The 23,045-nt window shown below is 41.6% G+C and overlaps 1 protein-coding gene across 3 annotated transcripts in view; it reads left to right on the top strand.

Annotated features, from left to right (window-relative positions):
• JADE3 (jade family PHD finger 3) overlaps nucleotides 1-23,045 on the top strand; it is a 67,429-nt gene extending 44,384 nt beyond the window's left edge. For all 3 annotated transcript variants that reach the window (XM_030476745.1, XM_030476744.1, XM_030476743.1), the window contains 8 exons: nucleotides 415-572; nucleotides 2,386-2,576; nucleotides 4,669-4,880; nucleotides 7,362-7,529; nucleotides 13,324-13,440; nucleotides 13,909-14,382; nucleotides 17,655-17,772; nucleotides 19,646-23,045. In XM_030476745.1, coding sequence (XP_030332605.1) covers nucleotides 415-572; nucleotides 2,386-2,576; nucleotides 4,669-4,880; nucleotides 7,362-7,529; nucleotides 13,324-13,440; nucleotides 13,909-14,382; nucleotides 17,655-17,772; nucleotides 19,646-20,538 — 2,331 coding nt within the window. In that variant the 3' untranslated portion in view covers nucleotides 20,539-23,045. The remainder of the gene's footprint in view (nucleotides 1-414; nucleotides 573-2,385; nucleotides 2,577-4,668; nucleotides 4,881-7,361; nucleotides 7,530-13,323; nucleotides 13,441-13,908; nucleotides 14,383-17,654; nucleotides 17,773-19,645) is intronic.

Genomic DNA, 23,045 nt, shown 5'->3' with positions numbered 1-23,045 from the left:
AAGTAGCTAAACTGGGTGAAAGAAAAAGATACGTTACCTTGTATCTGAGTTGGGGTAAAGTCTAGTGACCCGCAAGTAAAATAAGCTGTTTGAAAGTGATATGGTGAGGAATATTAAATCAGATGCAGGCCTCCTTTCCTCTCTTCCTGGTCACCTGTAACAGCCGCCTTCTGTCTGATTAGCCTTTGGGCAGCAGCATGGTTTTGAGTTAGCATAAACTTCTTGTCATACTGCACCTGATACACACTGAGCTAATAATCTAGGTAATTTCAAGTTTGTTTGTGTCTTGGTACTCTTTTAAAAAAATTGTCAAGGTATATGCATTGTTTCAGTGTAAATTAAGAAGAATACCTACTGCTTCGTTCAGTGCAGTGCTCTTTCTCAAGCCACTCTTTTCCCTGGTGTTTCTTGCAGGTGTTCCGCAAGGATCTCATTAGTGCCATGAAACTACCAGATTCTCACCATGTTAACCCTGATGAATATTATATCTTTGCGGACACATGGAAACAAGAATGGGAGAAAGGGGTTCAAGTTCCAGCCAGTCCAGAAACTATTCCACAGCCTTCTCTCAGGTAATGACAATCAGACGCAGATCATGTACACAAAACACAAAACATCAACTTGGAGAAGATGCTCTCTCAAAAATAGGTTGTCTAAATGCAGTCAGCTTTTCTGTGGTGTTATATTTAAACCTCCAATGCAGCAGCCTTCAGGCATGTTCTTAAACCAAGCAAGTACCAATTTGTGACACTTCAGATCTGGTTCTGTCTGTACACTGTTATAGCATCTACATTGTGAATTTAAAAAGGGAATTTTTTTTCCTCCTAAGTCACACAGTGTTATGGATTAAAAAGTTTTCTCTCATTTGAGTATGGAGAGTTTAATAAATTAAAAATAAACCCAAATCTTTTACATGTTGTTTGAAAGGCTTCCATATAAAGCATGATGATACAGAGCAGTAGGCATGCAGTAGTACTGATAGCCAGTGAAGTTACTCGTTCATATAATTTTAGTTATTATTGCCAAAGCCTTAACTCTTTCTGCCTTTTCTTGCCAAAAGTTGCTGCTTGGCATTGTAGAAGCTCAGTGATCTCGGTAGATAAATAACCTTAGACTAGGAAAACATAACACTAGTCCTGCAACTATTCCTGGCGGAAACAGTGTGTTTCAACATAGAAATGTTATTGTCAGCATGGTCTTTGAGACAAAGATAAATGAATTGTCCAGTGAAAGCACTGATGCCAGCATAATTTAATTTCTGCTGGGGCTATTGTCAGTACCAGGTTATTAAAAATAAATATATTGCATCTCATACCAGCTGTATTACATTGGAAGAAAAAAATTGCTATAGATTTGGCTGGACCAGAGAAAAGAAAAGCTCACAAGGGAACGAGAGGAAAAAATAAGCAAGATGAAGGAGGCAGAAGAACATTGTTTGTACTAACATTGACAACCCACATTGCCCAGTAAGAATTATGTAGAATACTGTTTGACTGCTGCCTGCTCCTTTACTCCTCTTGCCGTATTTCCCATAGCTTTTTCTTTTCTCCATGTCCTGTGGAAGGTTAGCTCTAGAAAGCATGCAGAGTTGCTCACACATGGCACTGTTCCATTCAGTATCTCCCTGGCTTCCTTTCACATGCAAATCCTCTTGCATTGAAGTCAGGGAAAGATTGACTTTATCTAGCTAAGGTCAGTTTTTCCATTTCCATCGGCTAGTTTACTGATCAAATGCCGAGTTTTATCTCTTAAAATAATTGAAAGATTGAAAACAGCAATATTTTTGTCCTTTGCTTCCTGGACGATTTTTAGCTGTTTTTTCCCCTTTACATTTTTGCTTGGCATCAGGATGGTTCTTACATTACAAAAATAATACATTTGTAACATGGATAAAATCATTTACAAAATAAGGGTAGACTGTTTATCCCAAATGAAGAGCAAGCATTTGTACACACACACTGCAGTAGAATAAATTAAGCTTTCTTGAAAAAGCTGCTATTTTCAAGAAATCAGTTGGCAAGATTTCCTTCTATCGTTTAACAAGAATATAGAACAAAGATTGTAGCAGGGTTTTGTGCATTATACTTTCTGTGGGTTTCAAAAACACTTGCATCACTGCACTAGTACCATTTGTTAAATTCAAAATCATATGCACAGGCTTACATTTTAAGAAGGATTCTGTGTACGTAGCAAACATTAGCACATTCTGTGTGAAGAGATGACTTTTACAGACTCCCGTCTCCCTAGCCTGTCTATGTTTACTGGCTAGTTTAAAATCTGTGAAACGCGAGGTTTCTTTGCACTTCTAGCAAATATTTCATATCTTTCAAGGATTGGTCTTAAAAAGCTATAACCCTCAATTTCTGGTTTTTACTTTCACTCTAGGGTTGTAGCTGAAAAGGTGAAAGAAGTACTGTATACACGACCCAGGAAATACATCCACTGTTCCAGCCAAGAACCCACAGAACCAGGTTACATCAACATTTTGGAACTGGCAGAATCTGTCTGTCGCTATGATTTGGATGACATGGACATCTTTTGGCTTCAGGAGCTAAATGAAGAGCTTACAGAAATGGGTAATTTTACAACATGTTCTAATTTTAAAAGCAGCAGTTAATTTCTGCTGTTTGAGTTGTAGTCTGCTGTGTGAGGGCTCTTAAAGATCGCTGAATAAGAGTTGAATGAAAAGGCTAAGAAAAACAGGAGGTAGAAATGCTTAAAATAATTACTTGCTTTATCTATTAGTGATTTATATTTTACCTGTTATGCTGAAAGACTTCTTCACATCCAAAATCATGTGCAGCTTCTGCAGGCTGAGGCAGGAGAGGAGAAGCCCACACCAGATGGAATTAATTTTAGGACTTCAAAAGTTAAAAAATTTTACGTAGTAAAAGCAGATGTTTCCATTTCTTAAACTTGAACATACTGCTGCTGCAAACTCAGAGTTCTGAGGAGCTTGCATGCTGGGTTCTTAACAGAGTAATTAAGTTTCACACATGTTAGCTCATTTAAAATCAGCTAAGTAAACTTTTTTCCATGCAAGTGGTGGGTATAGAGGGCTACGAGTGCAAGCGAGCTGTGGAAAATAATCTTGGAATTATCACTGGAATAGATGACTTTTGTTGGAATAGCCTGTGTGGCTGACATTTTTCCATGGGTGATTACAGGTCCTTTAGGAAGGACAGGTGGGGAAAAGAGGCAGAGATTTGGCATGCCTTGGATTTGCTGTTCACAAACAAGGAAGAACCTATAGGGATGTGCTAATTGATGGCAGTGTTGGCTGCAGTAGCTGTGAAATTGTGGTGACTGAGATCCTGAGGGAAGTGAGAAGAGGAAGTAGCCTTGTGGCCCTGGACTTCAGGAGAGCAGGTTCTCCTTATGTGGGTAACTGGTAGGTGGGATCTGGGAGGCAGCTCTGAAGTTGGAACTGTTGAAGAGAGCTAGCAAGACTTTTAAGGACAGTCTTCTCCAAGCACAGGAGAGATCTATCTAGACATTCAGGAAGAAAAGTAAGTATGTCAGGAGTCTAGCTTGTTGAAGAAGGGAACTCGTGACTGAGCTCCAGTGCCAAAGGATGTATTTAAGAGGCAGAGGCAAGGACAAGCTTCCCAGGCATAAAGGAACACTGGTAGCAAAAGCTTTTCTGGGGGGCAGATCTCCTTCCATGCACATTTCCAAGATCTGGCTGATGGTGTGTCTTGAGCAACATTATTGTCTAGATTCACCACTGGCTGCTTGGAGCCAGGGACTAGGCCCTCTTGGAAGGTCCTTTCTGCCTGAACAATTCTGTAATTCTCTTTGTTCAGGGAGTGAAAAAATGGCCAAACATTGGAGAGAACAGTTTGATAGCAGAAGATACTTTGTATCAGCAGTCATTTATCTTTTCCATCTCCCTGTTTATTGTTTGTGACAAGGAATTAAAATTAGTAGCCCTATTCTTGTGCATAGTCCAGCAGTTAAAATGTTAGCCTCTGACAACAATGTCATATGAATATCCCAACCTTTGAAGGTCTGAGTAAATAGTGAACTATGGGCAGCAGCATTTTTGAGCGAGGATTTTGAGAAGATGCAGTTTGGAGTTTCCTTGTGGCTGTGAACATTGTAGCGTTTCTTATTCAGCGTATGTCCTGAAGCTGCAAGCTGAGAGCCAGTCTCATAGCAAATCCGTTCTATGTGGTTCTGCTTACCCTAATTAGTGGATCAACAAAAAGCAAAAAAAATCCCACAAGAAAACAAAAAACAAACAAACAAAAAACAACCACCCCAAAAAAACCCCAAAACCCCACCAAAACAACAACAAAATGTTGTGTTTCTTATTGATGGAGGTGAAGGAGGGGTTGTATGGGAGCAATTAGCGGTTACAGCAACTGCTGTCTGTCTCTTATGCTGTGTTTTCTTTAAGGTGCCAGTCTTGTGGTTTATGTACAACTTAAACTTTAACTCCAGTAGTAGTTCTTCGCTTATTTATAAAATAATGCTGCAATTAGCCAGTAAGTAGAAAAGGTTTTCTATTTTTATTCATTTTTTAGTTTTAGTGAGAGTGATGGGAGAGGATGCTCTGTCTACTGCTTTAGTTGCTAGAAGTCATCCTTCTCTCTTCCTGCATCTCAGACTCAGTCAGAGGCACCTGACTGCCCTTTAATTCCCCTTCCCTATTCTGTGTTGCAGGATGTGGGCCCCTGGATGAAAATACAATGGAGAAAACAATTGAAGTGTTGGAACGGCACTGTCATGAGAACATGAATCACGCTATTGAGACTGAGGAAGGATTGGGTATTGAATATGATGAAGATGTCATCTGTGATGTGTGCCGGTCCCCTGACAGTGAAGATGGGAATGACATGGTGTTTTGTGACAAGTGTAATATCTGTGTCCATCAGGTTAGTGCCTGCAGAATTGTTGACAGTGTCTTGGGGTCTTAGTTGATGTTGGCAAGTGTGGAATTTGAACTGATATTAAATGTTCGTGGGACTTGTAAGTACTCTGTGACCATAAACAATTTTCCCCCTATTATTAAACCTGCTTTTGAAGGTAAACAGGGCAGGAAGTGCTAGCTTGCCTGTTCGTGAAGAATCTAACAATCATTTGTTTCGGAGCTGGGGTTTTTCCTCCTTGACTGACTAGTTAATTGGTCAGACAGGGGCTATCCAAATTTAGCCATCTGAAACCACATGTAGGCACTTTAACAGACTGATCTTTTTTAGAAGGCATAAGCAGCTGCAGTAACTGTGCTCTCAGTCTGAATGTTGCTCACGTTTATAATGTTTCAGATGTAGCCAAGACTTTACACTGACTGAGCTCAGTATAGTGAGGAAGTGGTATCCTTGTAATCAAAAAAGGAATATGAATCCTGTAGTTTCTGTGCATCCTGTTCTGGAAGGGGCTTTTGCTATAGATTGGTAAGAGACTAAGAAGGTTTTTTAATGTATTTTTGTACCACCTGCAAGTAATACCCAGAAAACATACCTGGCTGAAAAAGGAGCTGTCATCTTCCTGCTTGCAGTGGGCTGGCTTCCAGCCTGGCTGCTTTCCTGATCTGATTCACTGTGTGAAGTAGCCACGTGAGCCTGAGTGCCGGTAATGTGGCCAGTGACAGGAATATGGCCAGCAGCTGGGCTGCCTGCTTCAGCCTCTGCTGGTGCCTGTTCAAAAGTAATGATGAATTTGCAGTAGGAGGCTTGTGGTTGCCTGCTAGCAGCTGAGCTTGATCTGATGGCCTGCTGCCTCCATGCTCCTGCCCCTTCCCTGTGCTCGATCTGACTGAAACAAACTGGGGAGTGTGTTTCTGGGCTAAGGCTAATCCTACCCACAACAACAAAATCATTTGTTTCTTAATCTGGATTGACTCTGGTTCACCAAATAGCCTCAGGTCTGTTTGTCATCACACAGTTTGAAGAGGGGGGGGGAGTGTGAGAAATTTCCTCCTTCATGGTGCCCTCTCATGCTGGCTCAAACACATAGTGAAATTACTGGTTTAGTAGTCCAGGCCTCCTCTGCTTATTAGTTGGATTAAGTTAGAAAATAGTTTCAGTCCATTTCTAACCCCCTAAATGTGATCTTAGGTGTAATGTCACTTCTGCTTTAGTAACAGAAAGAATGCTGGTAGGAATGTGCCACATAAGAGAGAAAGAAAAGAACTTGTAAAATTTAGATTACAGCTCCCCCTGTTGGGTTTTACAACAGTCACATCAAAATAGCTTTAAGGCTAATCAGTGTTGCAGAATTTAATTCAGGAAAGTCCACCTCTCTACAGGCCTGACATAAATGTGCAATGTTTTATGGTATCACTTCATATTAAATACTTAGATCTTATAAACAGAAGGCTGGGAAGTCAAGTGTGGGGATTTTACACCAGATTTGAATCTGAAAGACTAGTTGCAGTTAATGCTGTTCTATGGAGTGTTTCAATGCTACTGTTCTCAGAGACAGTGTGGTGGGATTGGTGGGATTTCCTTTGAAAGCCACCCTTTTGACAGAGTTTATATTTGGAGCAGTTGAGTGGAGTTAGGCCTTAGTGGCACCAATGGTTTTAGATACACTCAGCTTGGTATGCGTGTATGTATGTACAGCAGGATATGTCTAGGTACACATGTAGTTAGCCATTAAGAACCGCTAGGAATTGGAATTAGAAAGCGGATTGATTCGGTTTTTTTGTTTTTGGTTTTAATTCTCAACCCAATGAAAACTTAACCCCTTGGAAAATGAGAAATGTCTCAAGTGCAGTACTCAGGAAATAGCCATAAAACCCAGCACCTCATAATTTCAGTATATGCTGTAATTTTTGTTGTGATATTATGTAACTATTTAAAGTAACAAACAATTCACAGAACTGTAACCACAAAGGTAATTTAGGGTTGCAGCAAATGGTCTTCAGTCAAGCCACTCGTATCCCATCACATCTAAATAGAATTATGTTACAGTGTAAAGTTAATAGCAGTCAGAAATTGTGATTTTTAAAAGAGTAGTAGATGCAGAAACTAATTTAAAGAGATGGCTACAGTTTTTGTTTCAGAAATTTAAATCTCTAAAAGCAAAGATGAAGGTTCTTAATGCCAGTGGTGTTGTGCAGTCACAGTGGGTATGTTTTACACCATAAACAAATAATGCAAGCACACTTAAAAAGAAACCAGCATGAAAAACTTTGCTTTATAGGCTGCTTGCTTATCTCTTTGATCACTTGACTCATTTTAAAGTAAAGAAGCTAGAGAAGGAGTAAGTAAAGGCCAAGATGGTGCCTTTATTATTTGAAAGCTTCTTTCTGTGTGAATATTAATGTGTGGTGTGAAATCATTTCAGCACAGTGATCTCAATATTTTGCTTTCAATATTTATATGATCTCAATATTTATGTTTTCCTCCAAGGCATGCTATGGAATCTTAAAAGTACCTGAAGGGAGCTGGCTGTGTCGCACCTGCGTCCTGGGAATACATCCTCAGTGCCTCCTGTGTCCCAAAAGAGGAGGTGCCATGAAAGCTACCAGGACAGGGACCAAGTGGGCACATGTGAGCTGTGCTCTCTGGATTCCAGAGGTAAACGCTAAATTTCTGCCTCTTCCTTTTGTATTGTAGACTCATTTCTGTCCTCCTCCTCCGTGTTCCCTTCTCTGCCTTTTTGTGTTGTCATGATTTAAGATATCTGTCTGGCTTAATACTGGGCTTTATTCTGATGAGTCTGCACAGCCTGTGAAGACTGGGAGAGAGTCCAGCTTATATTCCCATTAATTAATCACTTTGTTGCCTCCATTTACTCAGCAGTCACTTCTTGGTGTCGTCATGGTATCTGAGCGACCTGCTAGAAAGGGTTACTGATGTAAGCTAGTGTTAACCATACAAGTGCAGCATTGTCGTTTGTCTCTTTGGAATCTGTGTGTTCAGTTAGGTGTACGGTTTGCATGAATACATCCTTTTTGGTTTTGTTTTGGTGGGGTTTTTTGGGGTTTTCTTGGTTTTGTTTTTTTTTGGTTTTTTTGTTTTTTAAGAACCACCACGTTGCATTATTTATATAGGATGTATTCCAAGATTTCTAGTCAGGGGTTTTTTTGGTTTTGTTGTTTGGTTGGTTGGGTTTTTTGGGGTTTTTTGGTTTTTTTTTTTTTTTAAACTAAATTTTATCTGAATGGTGGGGAGATAAGTCTCTTTATCTTCTATGTTATATTTTGTAAGAAAAGGCTTTTTAAATATATCTGTGTGTAAATATGTGGAGAGTTTCATAATGAAACTTTACACTTCTTCCTCCATTTTGAATCAAGTTTAGCATAACAGTATAGTTCTGAAAATTGAATGTTCATTCCTGTATAGGTGGGGTTTATGTTTAATTTTGTACTTTGAATATTTCTGCTTTCTCTCTGGTAAGATCCACAAATCCATTACGGGATGGTTTAATATGAGGCATTAGCCAGGTCTGTCGGCACCATGACATCAGCAGGATGGAGGCCGTCTTTTCTGAACTTCCTCCTCCCAAGAGCCAGGCCTCTTGTTTGCAAAACTTTGAGGGAGATGTTAAGATTCTAGGTAGTATTTTTTAGCATAGCAAGCAGATGCAGTGTGTCGTTCCTAGCTCTGTCTCAGGCATATATCTGCTTTTCAAGGAGGTTATCTTCGCAGTTGCACTTTTCCTTTCAGGCCTGCTTTAGTTTCTGGCATCTCTTCAACCTCTAAGAAGAGTGGAGTTGAAGGAAAAAAAAAAAAAACAACAAAAACAAACCCCAAAAAACGAAAAAGCTTTATTTCAAAGTTAATAAAATAAATAAATAAACAAACCAACATCCTGACTTCTTCTCCTGTACTTATGAAGTGTCTTGGCTGGGAGCTCTCCTGGCTTTGAGCAGACGGTCCTTCATGCATGTGGTTGCCTTGATGCTCTCACCAGCAGACGAGTAGCCGGCAGGTTTGGGAAGCAGGTGATGGCAGGGCAGGAGCACATGCTGCCTGCCCATCTCCCCTCCAGCTGAGGGAGAGAAGCTGCCAGGGGAGAGCTCGAATCCAGCTGTTCCCACAGCCCATTCAGTGGCTCCAGCCTCGGGCACCTCCTCCCCTCCACACCAGTGCCTAGTGTGTCAGGCATAGTGAGGAGATGACACCTGACAGTGGGGGTGGGAAATGCCTCTTGGATCCATTCTCTCTCTCTTGGTATCCTGTGTTGTCACTTGTAAAATAACTCAGTCACACAAAAAGCCAGAGAAACCTTTGGGAGTCTGCTGAAATAGCAGATCAGTTCCTTCTGCACAGTCATTGCCTCACATGCTGCGAGGGACAAGACAGACCCAGTGTTTGAAGACCTGGGGATAGATACTTTTGGGCAGAATGTGTGTTCTCATATACCTGCTTTTTGTTCTCCCAAAGATAGTAGCACACTGAAACTCCCCAAAAAGAAACAGATGAATTTTAAAGTCACTGCCATTTCCTTCTGTGGCCCTAACAAAATAGAGTAAGGGAGAATGCAGAGAGGAATAGGTCATAAATATGTCTGTGCCTTGTGGTAAAAGGTTCAAAGAGGGACTTCCTGAGTCACCAAGTACAGGCTAGCATTGTTGCAGGCAATTGCACCAGGTATTTTCCTTCATTAACTCTTTCAGCACTATCTTAAAATGTTCTTCCCTCCCTTCCTGGTGAGCTAATGCTGTTGAAAGGCTTTCTTGACCGTCACTTGACTGATTGGGAAGTTTGAAGGTTTTTACTTTCCAAAGTGTACTCATTGCTGGTTTGAAGGGGCCTGCAAGGAATATGGAGGGACGTTTTACAAGGGCATGTAGTGTGATAGGACAAGTAGGAATGGCTTTGAGCTGACGGAGGGGAGATTTAGTTTAGACATTAGGAAAAAATTCTTCACTCTCAGGGTGCTGAGGCGCTGGCACAGGTTGCCCAGAGAAGCTGTGGCTGCCCCATCCCTGGCAGTGTTCAAGGCCAGGTTGGACGGGGCTTGGAGCAACCTGGTCTAGTGGAAGGTGTCCCTGACCATGGCAGGGGGTTGGAACTGGATGATCTCTAAGGTCCCTTCCAACCCAAACCATTCTGTGATTTTATGATACTCTTCTGCTTTTTAGTGTAAATGTGTAGTCTAATTCATGTTTTCTTAAACAGCATTCTTTTTAAAAAATGGGAACAGTGACACTGGAAAACTGTTTTGAAATTCAAGGTTCTTCTCTGCCTTAGAACACCCATTACAGTTACATCCTCCCTCTGTCAGTGTGGTGTCAGCTGAAGCAGGAAGTTATTTTTCCTTGCTACAACTGGAGGTGTATAAAATTGACTATCCTTAGCTGCTGTTTGAGTGGCTGCGCTCCAGCCACTGGTACAGATCATTGTGCACTTGTGCAGCTGCTGGTGGCAGGGAAGCAGAGGGCAGGAGGGTGACAATCGAGATGGCAGCTGATGTATGTGACAGTCACAGAGAAGAGACTTCAACAGCCCCTTGTCTTCACTCTCTCCCACTCTTGAAACTTCTTCAGTGTACAGCAGTCAAATCTAACAACTGATACAACATGCAGAAATAACAGAGAAAACAGCTACATGTTACAGCAGATGGATCATTTCTGCTGTAATAGGGATTGGGATAAGAGGTTTTGGGGAATGAAATGTTGGCCTCTCTGCTCTCTGGATCCCTTGTGAGCAGCGAAATTCAAACAGACTTTGCCTTGACTCTTCTCTTAGAACATCAGAAACATGCAGACGGCACGAGGCCAGTATAAATAAATCGCACCTGACTCTGTAAGCTCTTCTTTGTGCTTTTACAAAGTGGGGTAATATAAACAGGCAGCGTTACAAGCTGAATGGACAGTATTTCCAACATAAATGTTTCCTGACCTAGAGTCCCCTCTGGGGAAGGAGCAAGAAGAGCATTAGAAGGGCAGAGAGGGACAAGGAGAAGGTCTGTGTCAGTTCCCAGATCCTGCTGGGAAGCATGGTGGAAACTTGGTATTGCTCAGTCTCCAGAAAAAAGTCACTGAAGAATCTCTTTTCTTTTTGAAAGGAATATAGACAACCTCACCAGATGGTAAAATCCCTGAATTCCCAAAGTCTTGCATGGTAGTGTAATGGTAACCAGGAGGAGAATTGTGATCAATCTTTGTATAAGATTGTTTCAGAAACAGATGTGCAACTTGTAACCAGCTCTGGTTCAAGCAAGGTCAAGTTAGGTTGATGAAAGGCTCATTTTGGAAGTGAAAAAGCTACATTTGATGATGTTTGAGAGTGCTGGCTGTAATTTTGTGGAACCATTCAAGCATTTCAGAGGCAGCTTTGTCACTTACCAACCACTTTATAGGAAGGCCACAACAGACTGTCATCTCTACCTGATGACAATGATGAGGGCGTCACATACTGCCTGCTTATTCTTCTTGTCTGGTAAAACCTGGACCCTCTCTGAAACATCTCACTACCTTCCTAATGAAGACTTCTGGAAATGCATGCAGCAGGTCGATCTCAGTATATTCCAGAAGTTGGGGGATCAGAGGGTGACGTACTACAACAAATAATAAATCCAATAATAAATCCTATTTGAGTCAGTTTATGTTATTAATTCATGAACTGCTGATCAATTTTTTAAAAAGGTGAAACGAGCCAAGTAATCTCTTGCAAAGCTGTCTTTTCCGTGTGCTTTAAGTGATCCTTAGAGCAATGCAGTGATGTGGAGAGAGAAGCAAAACCACTCAACTTGACTCTGACTCTCGGACTTGATGAACTTAGCACTGCTATCTTTGAATAAGTCGGCCTCACCGAGGAGGTCTGCTGAAACAAATCCTTCTCTTTTCAGGGATTAAGCAGGTTTTAAAATTAATATGTGCATCAAGTGATTGCTGATGTACCTCCAGAGAGCAGCTAGGAAATTCAGCTTAGTCTGCTGGCTCTTGTGAAGTCAACTGTCTAATTATTGCATGTTAAACCAATTCATGTAACCTGGATTTTCCCAGGGGACTCTTATTATGGAGTTAATCTTTGAAAATTACTGCAGCATAATGCTCAAGTTTTCTAGAAGAAAAAGAAATTTGCTGTTGAGATCTCAGCCTTAACTGTTTTCTTAAGGAATTAGCTTTATACTGGCCTCATAGTGCCATAGGACATGACCTAGGAACCTCCCTTCTTTGAATTCTTAGATCTGACCCCTTTGAGAATAGGCCCCTGTCCTACCACTGGAAATACAGGTCTGCTCCGTTCAGGTGAATTGTTCATAGAAAGTGTGGCGATCTTCCCAACTAGAAGCTGCATTTTCTTTTCTGCTTCAGGCAGGTAGCTCTCCAAAGCACACAACCGCTACATTCAAAAAGCGCAGTGTAAGCATCAAAGTCCAGGCTTTTGGAGACTGGCGTTCTTGGGACAGAACAGTTATCTCACTGAAATCTTCTGTCACGTGCCATTCTCATACTGGCCCAGTTCTGCGTGTCGGTCATTTGGAGCTGGCCAACTTTATGTTTCTGCCCTTGCATATATCCTGTCTGTCAGGAGTGGCTCAGAGATGCCCACACAGCTAATTTATGTCTGGTTTGGCCTCCACTTTATGGAGGACAGTCCTTATTTCCCAGTATGGACAAGAGTCATCTGAGAAATTTCTATCGCAAAGGATATACGGACATTTAGTATAAAAAAGAATAGGTAAAGGTATCCTGTGCTTATCTGATTTTTTTTCTTTCTTTTAGTATTAATATCCATAATCTGGTCTACCAGAGACAAATGGATCATCCAGACTAAGTATGTGAAAACTGGCACAAGAGACTATACCGTGCTTTGCAGTAAGAGAAGTTTGTTGTATTCTTTCTCAAATGATACTTGATACAACCTGTAGTGAGGAAAGTGTACTAGAATCACTTCTTCCATTGGGAGCGCTCAGAGGAGAGGCAGAACTGGGAATTGAAGCTTTCCCTGGCTGCTGACTGATAGATTTGGTTCTGTCCCAAACTGTGGGCTGGCAGGAGTAGCTATTGTAGCAGATCTGTGGATCATACAGAAGGAACTTTTCAGGTAAGTATGAGTAAGTGTTCCTATTTTGTTCTGGGTAGCTTGTATTTTGATTCTTCTTAAGTTAGACCTGTGAAAGTAGCATAGGGGAAATAAACATCACTTACTGCAGTCTCTCAGCTGGTTCATAACAAGACATGCTATAGATACCTCAGATGTTTTGAAGAACTACAACTTTCAGCCACCAGGTTAAACTAGTAGTATTCCACAGTACTGTTTTCATGTGGGATCTTTTAGGGTCCCTTGCTGAGAAGTATGAGCACATAGAGATCTCGCAGTGAGAGAAACATGTGGTCATATTTCTTCATCTGGTATTGAGGGCATGTTTCTACTGCCTTGATAACTGCTTTCTATGCTGTTTCTTTGTTTACAGGTTAGTATTGCTTGCCCAGAAAGAATGGAGCCAATCACAAAGGTGTCTCACATTCCACCAAGTCGATGGGCTCTAGTGTGTAGTTTATGCAAATTGAAAACTGGTGCTTGCATACAGGTATGTACTTGTCCTGTGGTGGCTCTATGTGGTGAGTCGTCTACATCAGAAGGGCAATTTTGGTTTTGCATTTGTTCTTCCTGTGTTCAGAGATGCTTTATAATGCAGATGACTGTGGATAGTATGCCTGCTTCTTCATAGCTGTTTGCTATCAAATTAGTTCACTAGCATAGAGGTTTAGGAGTGAGTCTGAGTTGCCTTCTTTTAAATAAGGCTGAGATGTATAAGGACTGCTACTATGTGGATCAGAGATGGATAGAAAAGTCCCTCTGTTGAACATTGTTCACAAACAAGAAGATACTAAATGGGGTGATACCAGCTTCAAAGAGACCAAGAGAATTTTTAAGAGTGCTAAGGAAGTACATTTTGTAGGGATGGACTTTCATGTAATTAAGATAATTCTGTCCCTTTTTTGCTGGTTTGTTGCTTCTGTTAGTGATTGAGGTTTTTGTTTTATTTTGTCTGTAGTGCTCCGTGAAAAGCTGCATCACTGCCTTTCATGTCACCTGTGCCTTCGAGCATAGCTTAGAGATGAAAACTATCCTGGATGACGGGGATGAGGTCAAGTTCAAGTCGTACTGTCTAAAGCACAGCAAGAACAAACAGAATTCACTACCTGACATTGATGAACACCCTAAAAGCATGTCGGACCAGAAGCAAACAGAGAGTGAGAAAACCAGTTTGCGAGCCCAAAAACTCCGAGAGCTGGAAGAAGAGTTTTACTCACTAGTTAAAGTGGAGGATGTTGCAGCAGAACTGGGCCTTCCTAAACTTGCTGTAGACTTCATCTACAATTACTGGAAATTAAAGCGAAAAAGTAACTTTAACAAACCATTGTTTCCTCCCAAGGAGGATGAAGAAAATGGCTTGGTGCAGCCAAAAGAAGATAGCATTCATACTCGCATGAGGATGTTCATGCATTTGAGGCAGGACCTAGAGAGGGTAAGAATTTAACTGGTACAGTTTTGAAAACCTATTTGCAGGTGAGCAAGGTCTTTGTTCGTAGACTGAAGTGGGAATGGGGGGAAGCACGGGGAGATGATTTTAAAAATTATAATAAAGAAAATAAGGCCTTCAACTCAAATATTTCTGTATGCTGCACTGCTGCTGCAGGGACTGGCAGGAGCGGTCCCTTCTCAGTCCAGTGACAGATCCAGTGTGAAAGCAGTACTTCCTGACTTGCTTAGTACGGTTACATATTTTTAGATGCACGTTTCTATGCACAATGGGCATATATGCTAACTGACTCTTTGATTTCAGCTTCAGTTGGGTAAATTTATTTGACCCACTGGTAGTAGTTGCTAGTGGTACAGATTCAATAACAAAAAATGTTACTTTATCGAACAAAATTAAGTGCAAACAGTGAAGCAATGGGGCAGGGTTAACAAATTCTTGTTTTCCACCTCCTGTCTTGGGATGGAGCGACTCTTGATTTGTAATTAAAATGATGGTTTGAGATAGTTGTAATAGAATTGTGTTAGCCAATTCTGGATTTGAAGAAATCAATTTGCATAGGTAAAGCAGTAAGTATTTTTTGGTGAGTGTGCATTAAGCTTTTGGAGAATCCTAAAAATATATTAAAGCAGAGCCCCTCACCCTCAGGGTTTGAAGGCAAGTAGGTGAAGTTCTAGATGGTTTTAACTTCCATCATGACTTTTCGGCTCCACATGCACAGAAGAATGCTGGCCTGTACTTATACCACTTCCCATGACATCTGATCTGGAAGACTTACTCGTCTCTTTTCCTCACCACTGTGCTGATGTCAGCTGGTCCCAGGTAGCAGGCAGGCTGATTCACTGGTTAATCTCTTGACCTAGGTGCTTTCACTGCATGTAGCTGCCTTAGGTGCTGCAGTTGGTTAGCGGTTTGAAAACAACCTGCTGAGACTATCACAGCTCGTGGCTTTACTGAGGTGAAGGAAGAGGAATTGATCTTTCTACCAGTAGCTAGCTGGGCGATTGCCAGCTAGCTGCTAGTTTGAAAAGATGGGATCCCTCAGCAAAATTCAGAGCAAGAATTTATTAGGAAGACATACAGAGTGCCTTTTTGTGGCAGCTGATGGGGGAGGAAGCCAGGCTTGTTACTGCTCAGACTCTGCCCCTTAGGTTGGCTTGTTGGCTAGTGATCACCTGCAGTTTTCAGGTGCTTAGAGGTAGGTAGTGAATGTGAAAAAGGTAACAAAATAAAGTAGATGTGATAACTGTGATTCAGAGACGTTGGAGAGGAGAGGGGAAGGAAAAGCAGAGAGAGAAAATAATGTTATAAGAGAAGGGAAAACAATACTGGGCAGAGAAGAACATGAAAATACAGGGAGGTAAACGTTAGAGCCAAGATGTGCACTTGTCAGTGTAACTGTTGTCTTGAATCTAGTCATAATCATTCTCAGTCTCCTTTTCCAGGACTACTTTGGATATGGATCTTTGTTAAAAAAATAGTTAAAACTCCATAATATGCTTCAAATGGAGGGTTGGGATTTTGGGGTGGTTTTCTTCCAAGAGACCATTTCAAGCTTTTTGTTTTGGCAAGTAGTTTGTTTGCATCAAGTTTTGTTGAAATTGATGTACTTATTCTGAGTGGAGGTAATTCATAGTTGGAAGCGTCTGTCTCAGTTTCTGAACTTCTCATGCACAAGACTTTACTCAGTTACGTCGTGGGATGAATATGAATTTGGGAATCTTGGAATTTCCTTTCTGGGGAGAGAGGTTCCAGTTCTGAACAGATGGAGTTGAGTGCTGGGGGAGGTATGCTTGGCAAATATCTTTCAGCCAGCCCTTAAACTGTTTCTGTGTTCTGAAAGCTCTTTTAATTGTGTATCAAGAACTTTCAGTGCCTCTTCGTATTCTCATTACATTGGGTGGAAATGCTGCTATTAACTCAAACAAATAGTGAAAGCAGAATTATGTGGAACAGAATCACACAATGGTCCGGACTGGAAGGAACCTTTAAAGATCATCTAATCAGACCACCTGGCCATGGCAGGGACACCTTCCACTAGACCAGGTTGCTCAAAAGCCCCGTCCAGCCTGGCCTTGAACACTGCCAGGGATGGGGCAGCCACAGCTTCTCTGGGCAACCTGTGCCAGCGCCTCACCACCCTCACAGGGAAGAATTTCTTCCTTGTATCTAATCTAAACCTACCCTCCTTCACTTTAAAGCCATTCCCCCTTGTCCTGTCACTTCACGCCCTGGTCTCTCTTTTTGTTCTATTCCCTTTCACATAACGAAGGCCTCCTTATTGTCCCAGGGAGACAGTAAGGTCTCCCTGGAGCCTTCTCTTCTCCAGACTTAGTAACTCAAACTCCCAGCCTTTCTTCAGAGGAGAGGGGTTCCAGCACTGACCATTTCTGTGGCCCTCCTGGATTCACTCCAACATGAGTGTCTCCGTATTTGTCTTGTATTGTGGGCCCCAGAGCTGAATGCAGTACTGCAGGTGGGGTCTCACCAGAGCGGAGTAGAGGGGGAAAATCACTTCCCTTGACCTGCTGGTCACTCTTCTCTTGCTGCAGCCCAGGATACAATCGGCTTTCTGGGCTCCAAGTGCACATTGCCAGGTCATGTCCAATTTTTCACCCACCAGTATCCCCATGTCCTTCTCCTCAGGGCTTCTCCAGTCCCTTCATCCACCAGCCAGTACTGATCCTGGGTATTGCCCTGACCCAGGCGCAGGACCTTGCACTTGGCCTGGTTGAACTTCATGAGTCCTCAATGGAGTCAGAACATAAATTGCTAAATGGGTCATCCAAAATGTGTGTGTTGCACAAGAAGCCAGAGTATTCTTTTAGGGGAAAAAACATAGTTTAGCTGTAAAAAATCATTCGATGAAACACTTTGCGGGGAAATTCTGGGAGAATCCAGTATTGCCTGTAGTAACATCCCCAGCGTTGTACATAGTGGAAGCAGCTTGCAGACGAGCAGGTCTTAGAAACTGCTTACTTTTCTTTTGGCTAGAACTCTGCCCGCTGTTCATATACATGAAAATATATTCTGCTGTCTTGCTGAATATATTCAAGGCATTCATTAAATTGGCAAAGAAAAAGAAAAAATCCAGGATATTTTTTTTATTCTTAGTTACATATGCTCAGTAATATTCGCAAGAACTTTGCCAAGGGATTTACACATAATGTTTTTTAAATTCTGTTGTTGATGCACTTTTTATAACTATGTTGGGATTTATTTTTGTACTGCCTATTAAGTCTCCTATTATTCCTCTGTAGGTAAGAAATCTCTGCTACATGGTAAGCAGGAGAGAGAAACTGAAGTTGTCTCACAGTAAAGTACATGAACAGGTCTTCAATTTGCAAGTCCAGCTCATTAATCAGGAAATCGCTGCAGGTAATCATATAAATATAAAATATTTACACATTCTGTCTGTATTTAAACTAAAAAATGTCTTCTCTTTATGTTCCTGCTTAGTGTTTTTAACACTGTACATCTGCCTTTAAAAACTTTCTTCAGGTACGTAGTCAGTGAAAGTAGCAACACACACAAGACTCTCAGTTTCTTAAAATACGTACTTGGATATCTCTTTATTTTATGGCTATTTGTGATATATGTCTATTACTTATCAATCACTGTGGCATCCAGCTGGCAGAAATGAGCTCGTGGTGGTCTCTAGGTTTTTGCTTCCGTTGGCTGTTGATTTATGGTAGTATTTCCCGACAGCAAGCTCTGCAGTGCTCTTTGGTTCTCCACTTGAGAATGTTTTTTGCTTGCTGTCATGCTTGGTTCCTTCAGGCAAGAAAGAAGAGTGGCTGATGGGAATTGCTGTTGTTCTCCTGTTGCCTCACATGCTTGATGAGCAGCGCAAAGAGGCACTTCTTAGCTTGCCATCTGCAGTTACTCTCCTTCCTTCAAAAAGAGTTTAAGTACTCTGGTTTTTAAGAGTGAACAGTAACTGGTTAGGAATGCTGATGTACCAAACCCCACTCTGCCCTTCATTTTTATAGCGACCATTTTGAAATAAGGAACACAACATTTGGAAAGAGGAAGAGTATACATTACAGTGCAATTACTTTTTATTTCTTCTTTCAGGATACATATTATGCTTTTAAGGACTTAAGAGTGAAGTCTTTGAGGTTTTGGTTTGGTTTCTTTTTTTTTTCCTCTGTCGCTGAAACACAGATAGGTTTCATTAGTACTGACAAGGTGGGGTTTTTAAACTGTTTTAGATCAGACTGGTACTTTGTGAAGCATCAGTATTCTAAAGCACATTGGTTTTCTGTAACTGCATTTACAGTGCTGGGCCTGGAGAAGAGAAGGCCCTGGGGAGACCTTAGAACAGTCTTCCAATACCTAAAACGGGTCTACAAGAAATCTGGAGAGGGACTTTTTACAAGGGCATGCAGTGGCAGGACAAGGGGAAATGGCTTTAAACTGAAAGAGAGGAGATTTAGGTTAGATATAAGGAAGAAGGTCTTCACTGTGAGGGTGGTGAGACACTGGCACAGGTTGCCCAGAGAAGCTGTGGCTGCCCCATCCCTGGCAGTGTTCAAGGCCAGGTTGGACGGGGCTTTGAGCAACCTGGTCTAGTGGAAGGTGTCCCTGCCTGTGGCAGGGGGCTGGAACTGGATGATCTCTAAGGTCCTTTCCAACCCAAACCATTCTGTGATTCTATGATTTCATTAGAAATGTCTACTAAATTTATTTTATGATGTTGCAAATACAAGTGCTTTTTTAATGCTTATTAGAAAAGCTGGATAGCTACTTTGCAATGGGTGCTGTATGCATATAATACCATAAAGGTAATATATTGGGGTGAAAAGACTTTTAAAGTGGAGGATTTTATAATACAAAGCAGAGAGTTGAACCAAGTCCAAACTGGAACTCAGTTTGCAGCATTGTTTTTTCTCTATCCAAAACTGAATCTGAACCTTTTTTATAGCTTTGTTGGAACTACTTCAGTCATATCTCAAAACTGGTTCAATTCACTGGCTTAAAGCCCTGTATAAAGGGCACACTGTTGTTTTTAATGGAAATGCTAAAATGCTTACCTTAATTCTGAAACTGTGAATAATTTGGAACAGTTTTCATTATCACAGCTTCTCTTTAATATCCTAAAATAATTTCACACTAATTGTTTGCAAATGCTTCTTATTGTTGAATGACCTTCTAATGGACTGTCAGACTTGTTACAGATAAGAAAACGATTACCCTCTTCTACAAAAAGCTTTTTTTTCTTCTGTCCCCTCGTGTCTTTCTCCTGTAGGCCATACCCTGACAAGTGCACTAGAGAACACACTGTTCTACCCACCTCCCAGGATCACGCTGAAGTTAAAAATGCCCAAGTCAGCACTAGGAGATTGCAAAAATAACTCGCTGAAGCCTGGCAACAGACCGCTTTCTCCTGACAACAACAGCGCTGTTTACGGCAAGCGGAGCGTGCCGATGTCAAAGGAATCATTTGAGATTAAAGCAAAATCTTATGCCAGGTATCAGCATGAGAGCAGAAGTAACGGATTGCTGGCAGGGATTGGAAAGCCTCGGAGCGAGGCAAAGGATTCTGGCCCCACGCAGATGCTGGAGTTTCACCGGGGCCAGCCGTCTGGGAAGCCCTTAGCGCTCCAGGCTGCTTTGCACGGACAGTCTTCCATTGGGAATGGGCGGGTGCAGCAGGATAACTCAAGGCTGGCAACAAAGTCCAATGGCTTGATGGGCAGGGCTGGAGACGTGAGCCAGAGAGACAGCTCCAGCCAGACGCCCTATGAACAAGAGTCCGTGCTCACGGCTCACTTGGCCAGCCAGAGCAGTTTCCGAAAGTCCACCATAGAACATTTTAGTCGGTCCTTCAAAGAGGCTACCAACAGCCTGGTGAGGACCACAGAAGATCTCCGGTGCTGTGACAAGCCAACAAGAAGACTTGCAACGAAAGACCGCTTGTGGAGCAAGCAGACGCTGGAAGGTGCTCCGTACCAGGACAATGATGGGTACTGTCCTGACTTAGAGCTGAGTGACTCTGAAGCAGAAAGTGATGAAAACAAAGAGCAAGTGAGGTTAAGACGAAGTAGCTCAGAGAGAGAAAGCCCAAGTAAGGACTTTGGAAGAGATTGTCACAATAGAAACAAAAAGAACATGATTTCTCACAGTTCGGTACAAAGGTGATTAGAAGCCCCCACGGGGTAACTCAGCCTTTACGTATTCCAGTGTACCAGTGCAAAGCTCAGCATCAAAAGGTTCCAGAAAATAGTCCAGGACCTACGTTAGAAAGAGTTGCGATAGGGGATAGGGGAAGGGGAGAGAAATCAGTAGTTCTGTTCAACTGTGAATTGGCTTACAGTCTCCGCAAGGTTAACTCTGTTATTGCAAGGTCATGTGGAAATGGGTGTGTTTTAATCAGAGGGTAACATCTGGGAGAGCACGAAGCAGTTACTCTTTGTGTGAATTCAGGGAACTGCTTCCCCTTGCCGGTTTCTGTGCGAGGCAATGTGCTCGTGTTATGTCCATCTTGTGACAGTGGACAGGTATTAAAGAAGTCCTTGCATTGCTCTAATGTGTTGCAAAAGAGTGCAGACGGAGACACTGAAACTGCATGCATGTGGCACCTGCAGTAAGGCTTTGATCCAGCAACGCACTTGCGGATGCGTTGGGAAGTTAAGCATGTGAAAAGTCCTGCTGGTTTCCCCTTGGGAACATTCGTGCTCCGATCTCTGAGCGCATGCTGGTGTGCTCTGCTGGATCAGGCCCAAAGTGACTACTAAGTGATGATCCTGTTCTGCAGGAGGCTTTGAGCTGCAGTGGTGTGTGCAGGCTCCTTGCGGAGGGTGGAAGCAAGCATCGCTCGTGCTGCCAAACTCGCTGACCTCTAGCCGTGCCCCTGTTCCCTGCTCTTGCTGAAGGTTGTGTTTCTCTTCACAATAATTTGCTTACTTTGTAAATATACAACTTCTAGTACTTCAGTTTTTTTTAATCTCTGTACATAGTTGCTTGTTGTGGGATGCACTTGTAAATATTTTACCCAGCTAACAAGTACAGATGGCTAATTTTGTGGATAGTGTTTACAAAAGTAGATGTACTACTTCAAAGAAAAATGCTATTTGACACTTACACTTAGGCAATCACCGGTGATGCCAGGTTCCTCTTGAAACTGAGATTTCATGTCCAGAGGTGTTTGTACCTGGTACTTTTTTTGCAGGCTCAAATTTTCAACCCTGGTTGCCTGAATGCAGGCATGGGAGCCTTACTTCTGGCATCGAGGTCTGTAAAATTTTAGCCAGTCATCATTTGGAGTAGCCTTTTTTTTTATTCTGAAAATCTGTTCTTCTATTAAGCTGCTTTTCAACCTCTGGATCAGTTGCTGTTTCCCAAACTAGCACTGTTTGGTCTGTCCTTTAAAATTAGCAATTGTTAAGTAGCGATTAAACTTCAGCCAGGACTCAGGAAGCGAGAAGGGAAGGGAATTCTTTTCCGTTTGTTTCAATGACGGGATTTTTGTTCAAACACAAACAACCCTCTTGCTTTCCAGATGGTGTCCTGTCGATCAGCAAAGTAACTGCACTGTTTTTCTCTGAAATGCTGTACCTTTCAGAAACATGCCACATCCTCTGTCCCTACACTGGTGGCTGAAACGGGCCATAGGTTGTATAGGGCACGTCATCCACCTCCTTTCTGTTGAGGGTTTATTTTGTCTAAGAACAAAAGGTGTTCCCCACCTAGCATGAAGATGACTATGCAGAATCCAAACCACAACCTGGTTTTCTTCATCATCTTAATTTATTGCTTTTAGCTTGGGAAATGGCAACGACACTTTCAGATTTGTTTTAGACTTTGAAATCTCCCTAGTTGCAGTAGAACTAGCAGGTCAGGGGCTGCAGGACTTCTCAGTCATGAAATAATGATTAAGAAGAAAGAAAAGCATACTTGGCAATTCTGCTCTGTTTGCTTCAAGCATCTTTTTATTTTTTTTCCACTTGATTTTATGTATATTTGTGTAATTGATCTTTCTAGAGCTGTATCTTCAAAATGATTTCTTTTGGTGTAAATATGCAGTAGCATTTTAGGTTTCCACATATTTTATTTTAGTGGGAAATGCTTTGTGTTCTAAGCCATGGGTCATTCAGAATAAGTAAACAAATGTTGCTCATTTGTATTCCAGTTCTGATTCTCTTAGTTCTCCTTCGATATTTATTAGTAATCCTCTCTCACTGGTCACGAAATTTTATGAAGCTTGTATTGAGAACACTGATCTAGGAGGTCAGCAAAGTGTTCCTCTTATTTTGTGGCTGGCAGCGTATGACAGAGTGGAGGGAAAATGGTGCTTCAGCAAAACTCAGCATTTCTGCTCTTCTGGGGTTATTAATTCAGTTGTTTCCAGTCTGGGCAATGGTTTTGCTAATTTTACATGATTTTAATAGATATATGAAGGAGCCCTTGGTTATGTAGTTCTCAAGTATTGTCCCCAAAGTGCATTTGCTAGTTTTTATTGTGTGTTCGGTGGCTAACTGTTTGAAGTATTACCTCTTAACCTTATTTGTCAAATTTTTTTTGTGTTTTTGCATTTTGTTTTATATATATAAATATATATATATTCAATTTTCCAAGATGGACTCGGTCTTTTTCAGATGTCCCCTTTTTACAAGTACTTTTTCATTAAATTATGAAACTGCTAACAG

Source organism: Strigops habroptila, chromosome 2, assembly GCF_004027225.2.
Source record: "Strigops habroptila isolate Jane chromosome 2, bStrHab1.2.pri, whole genome shotgun sequence".
NCBI lineage: Eukaryota > Metazoa > Chordata > Aves > Psittaciformes > Psittacidae > Strigops > Strigops habroptila.
This window is presented reverse-complemented; position numbering and strand designations above follow the sequence as displayed.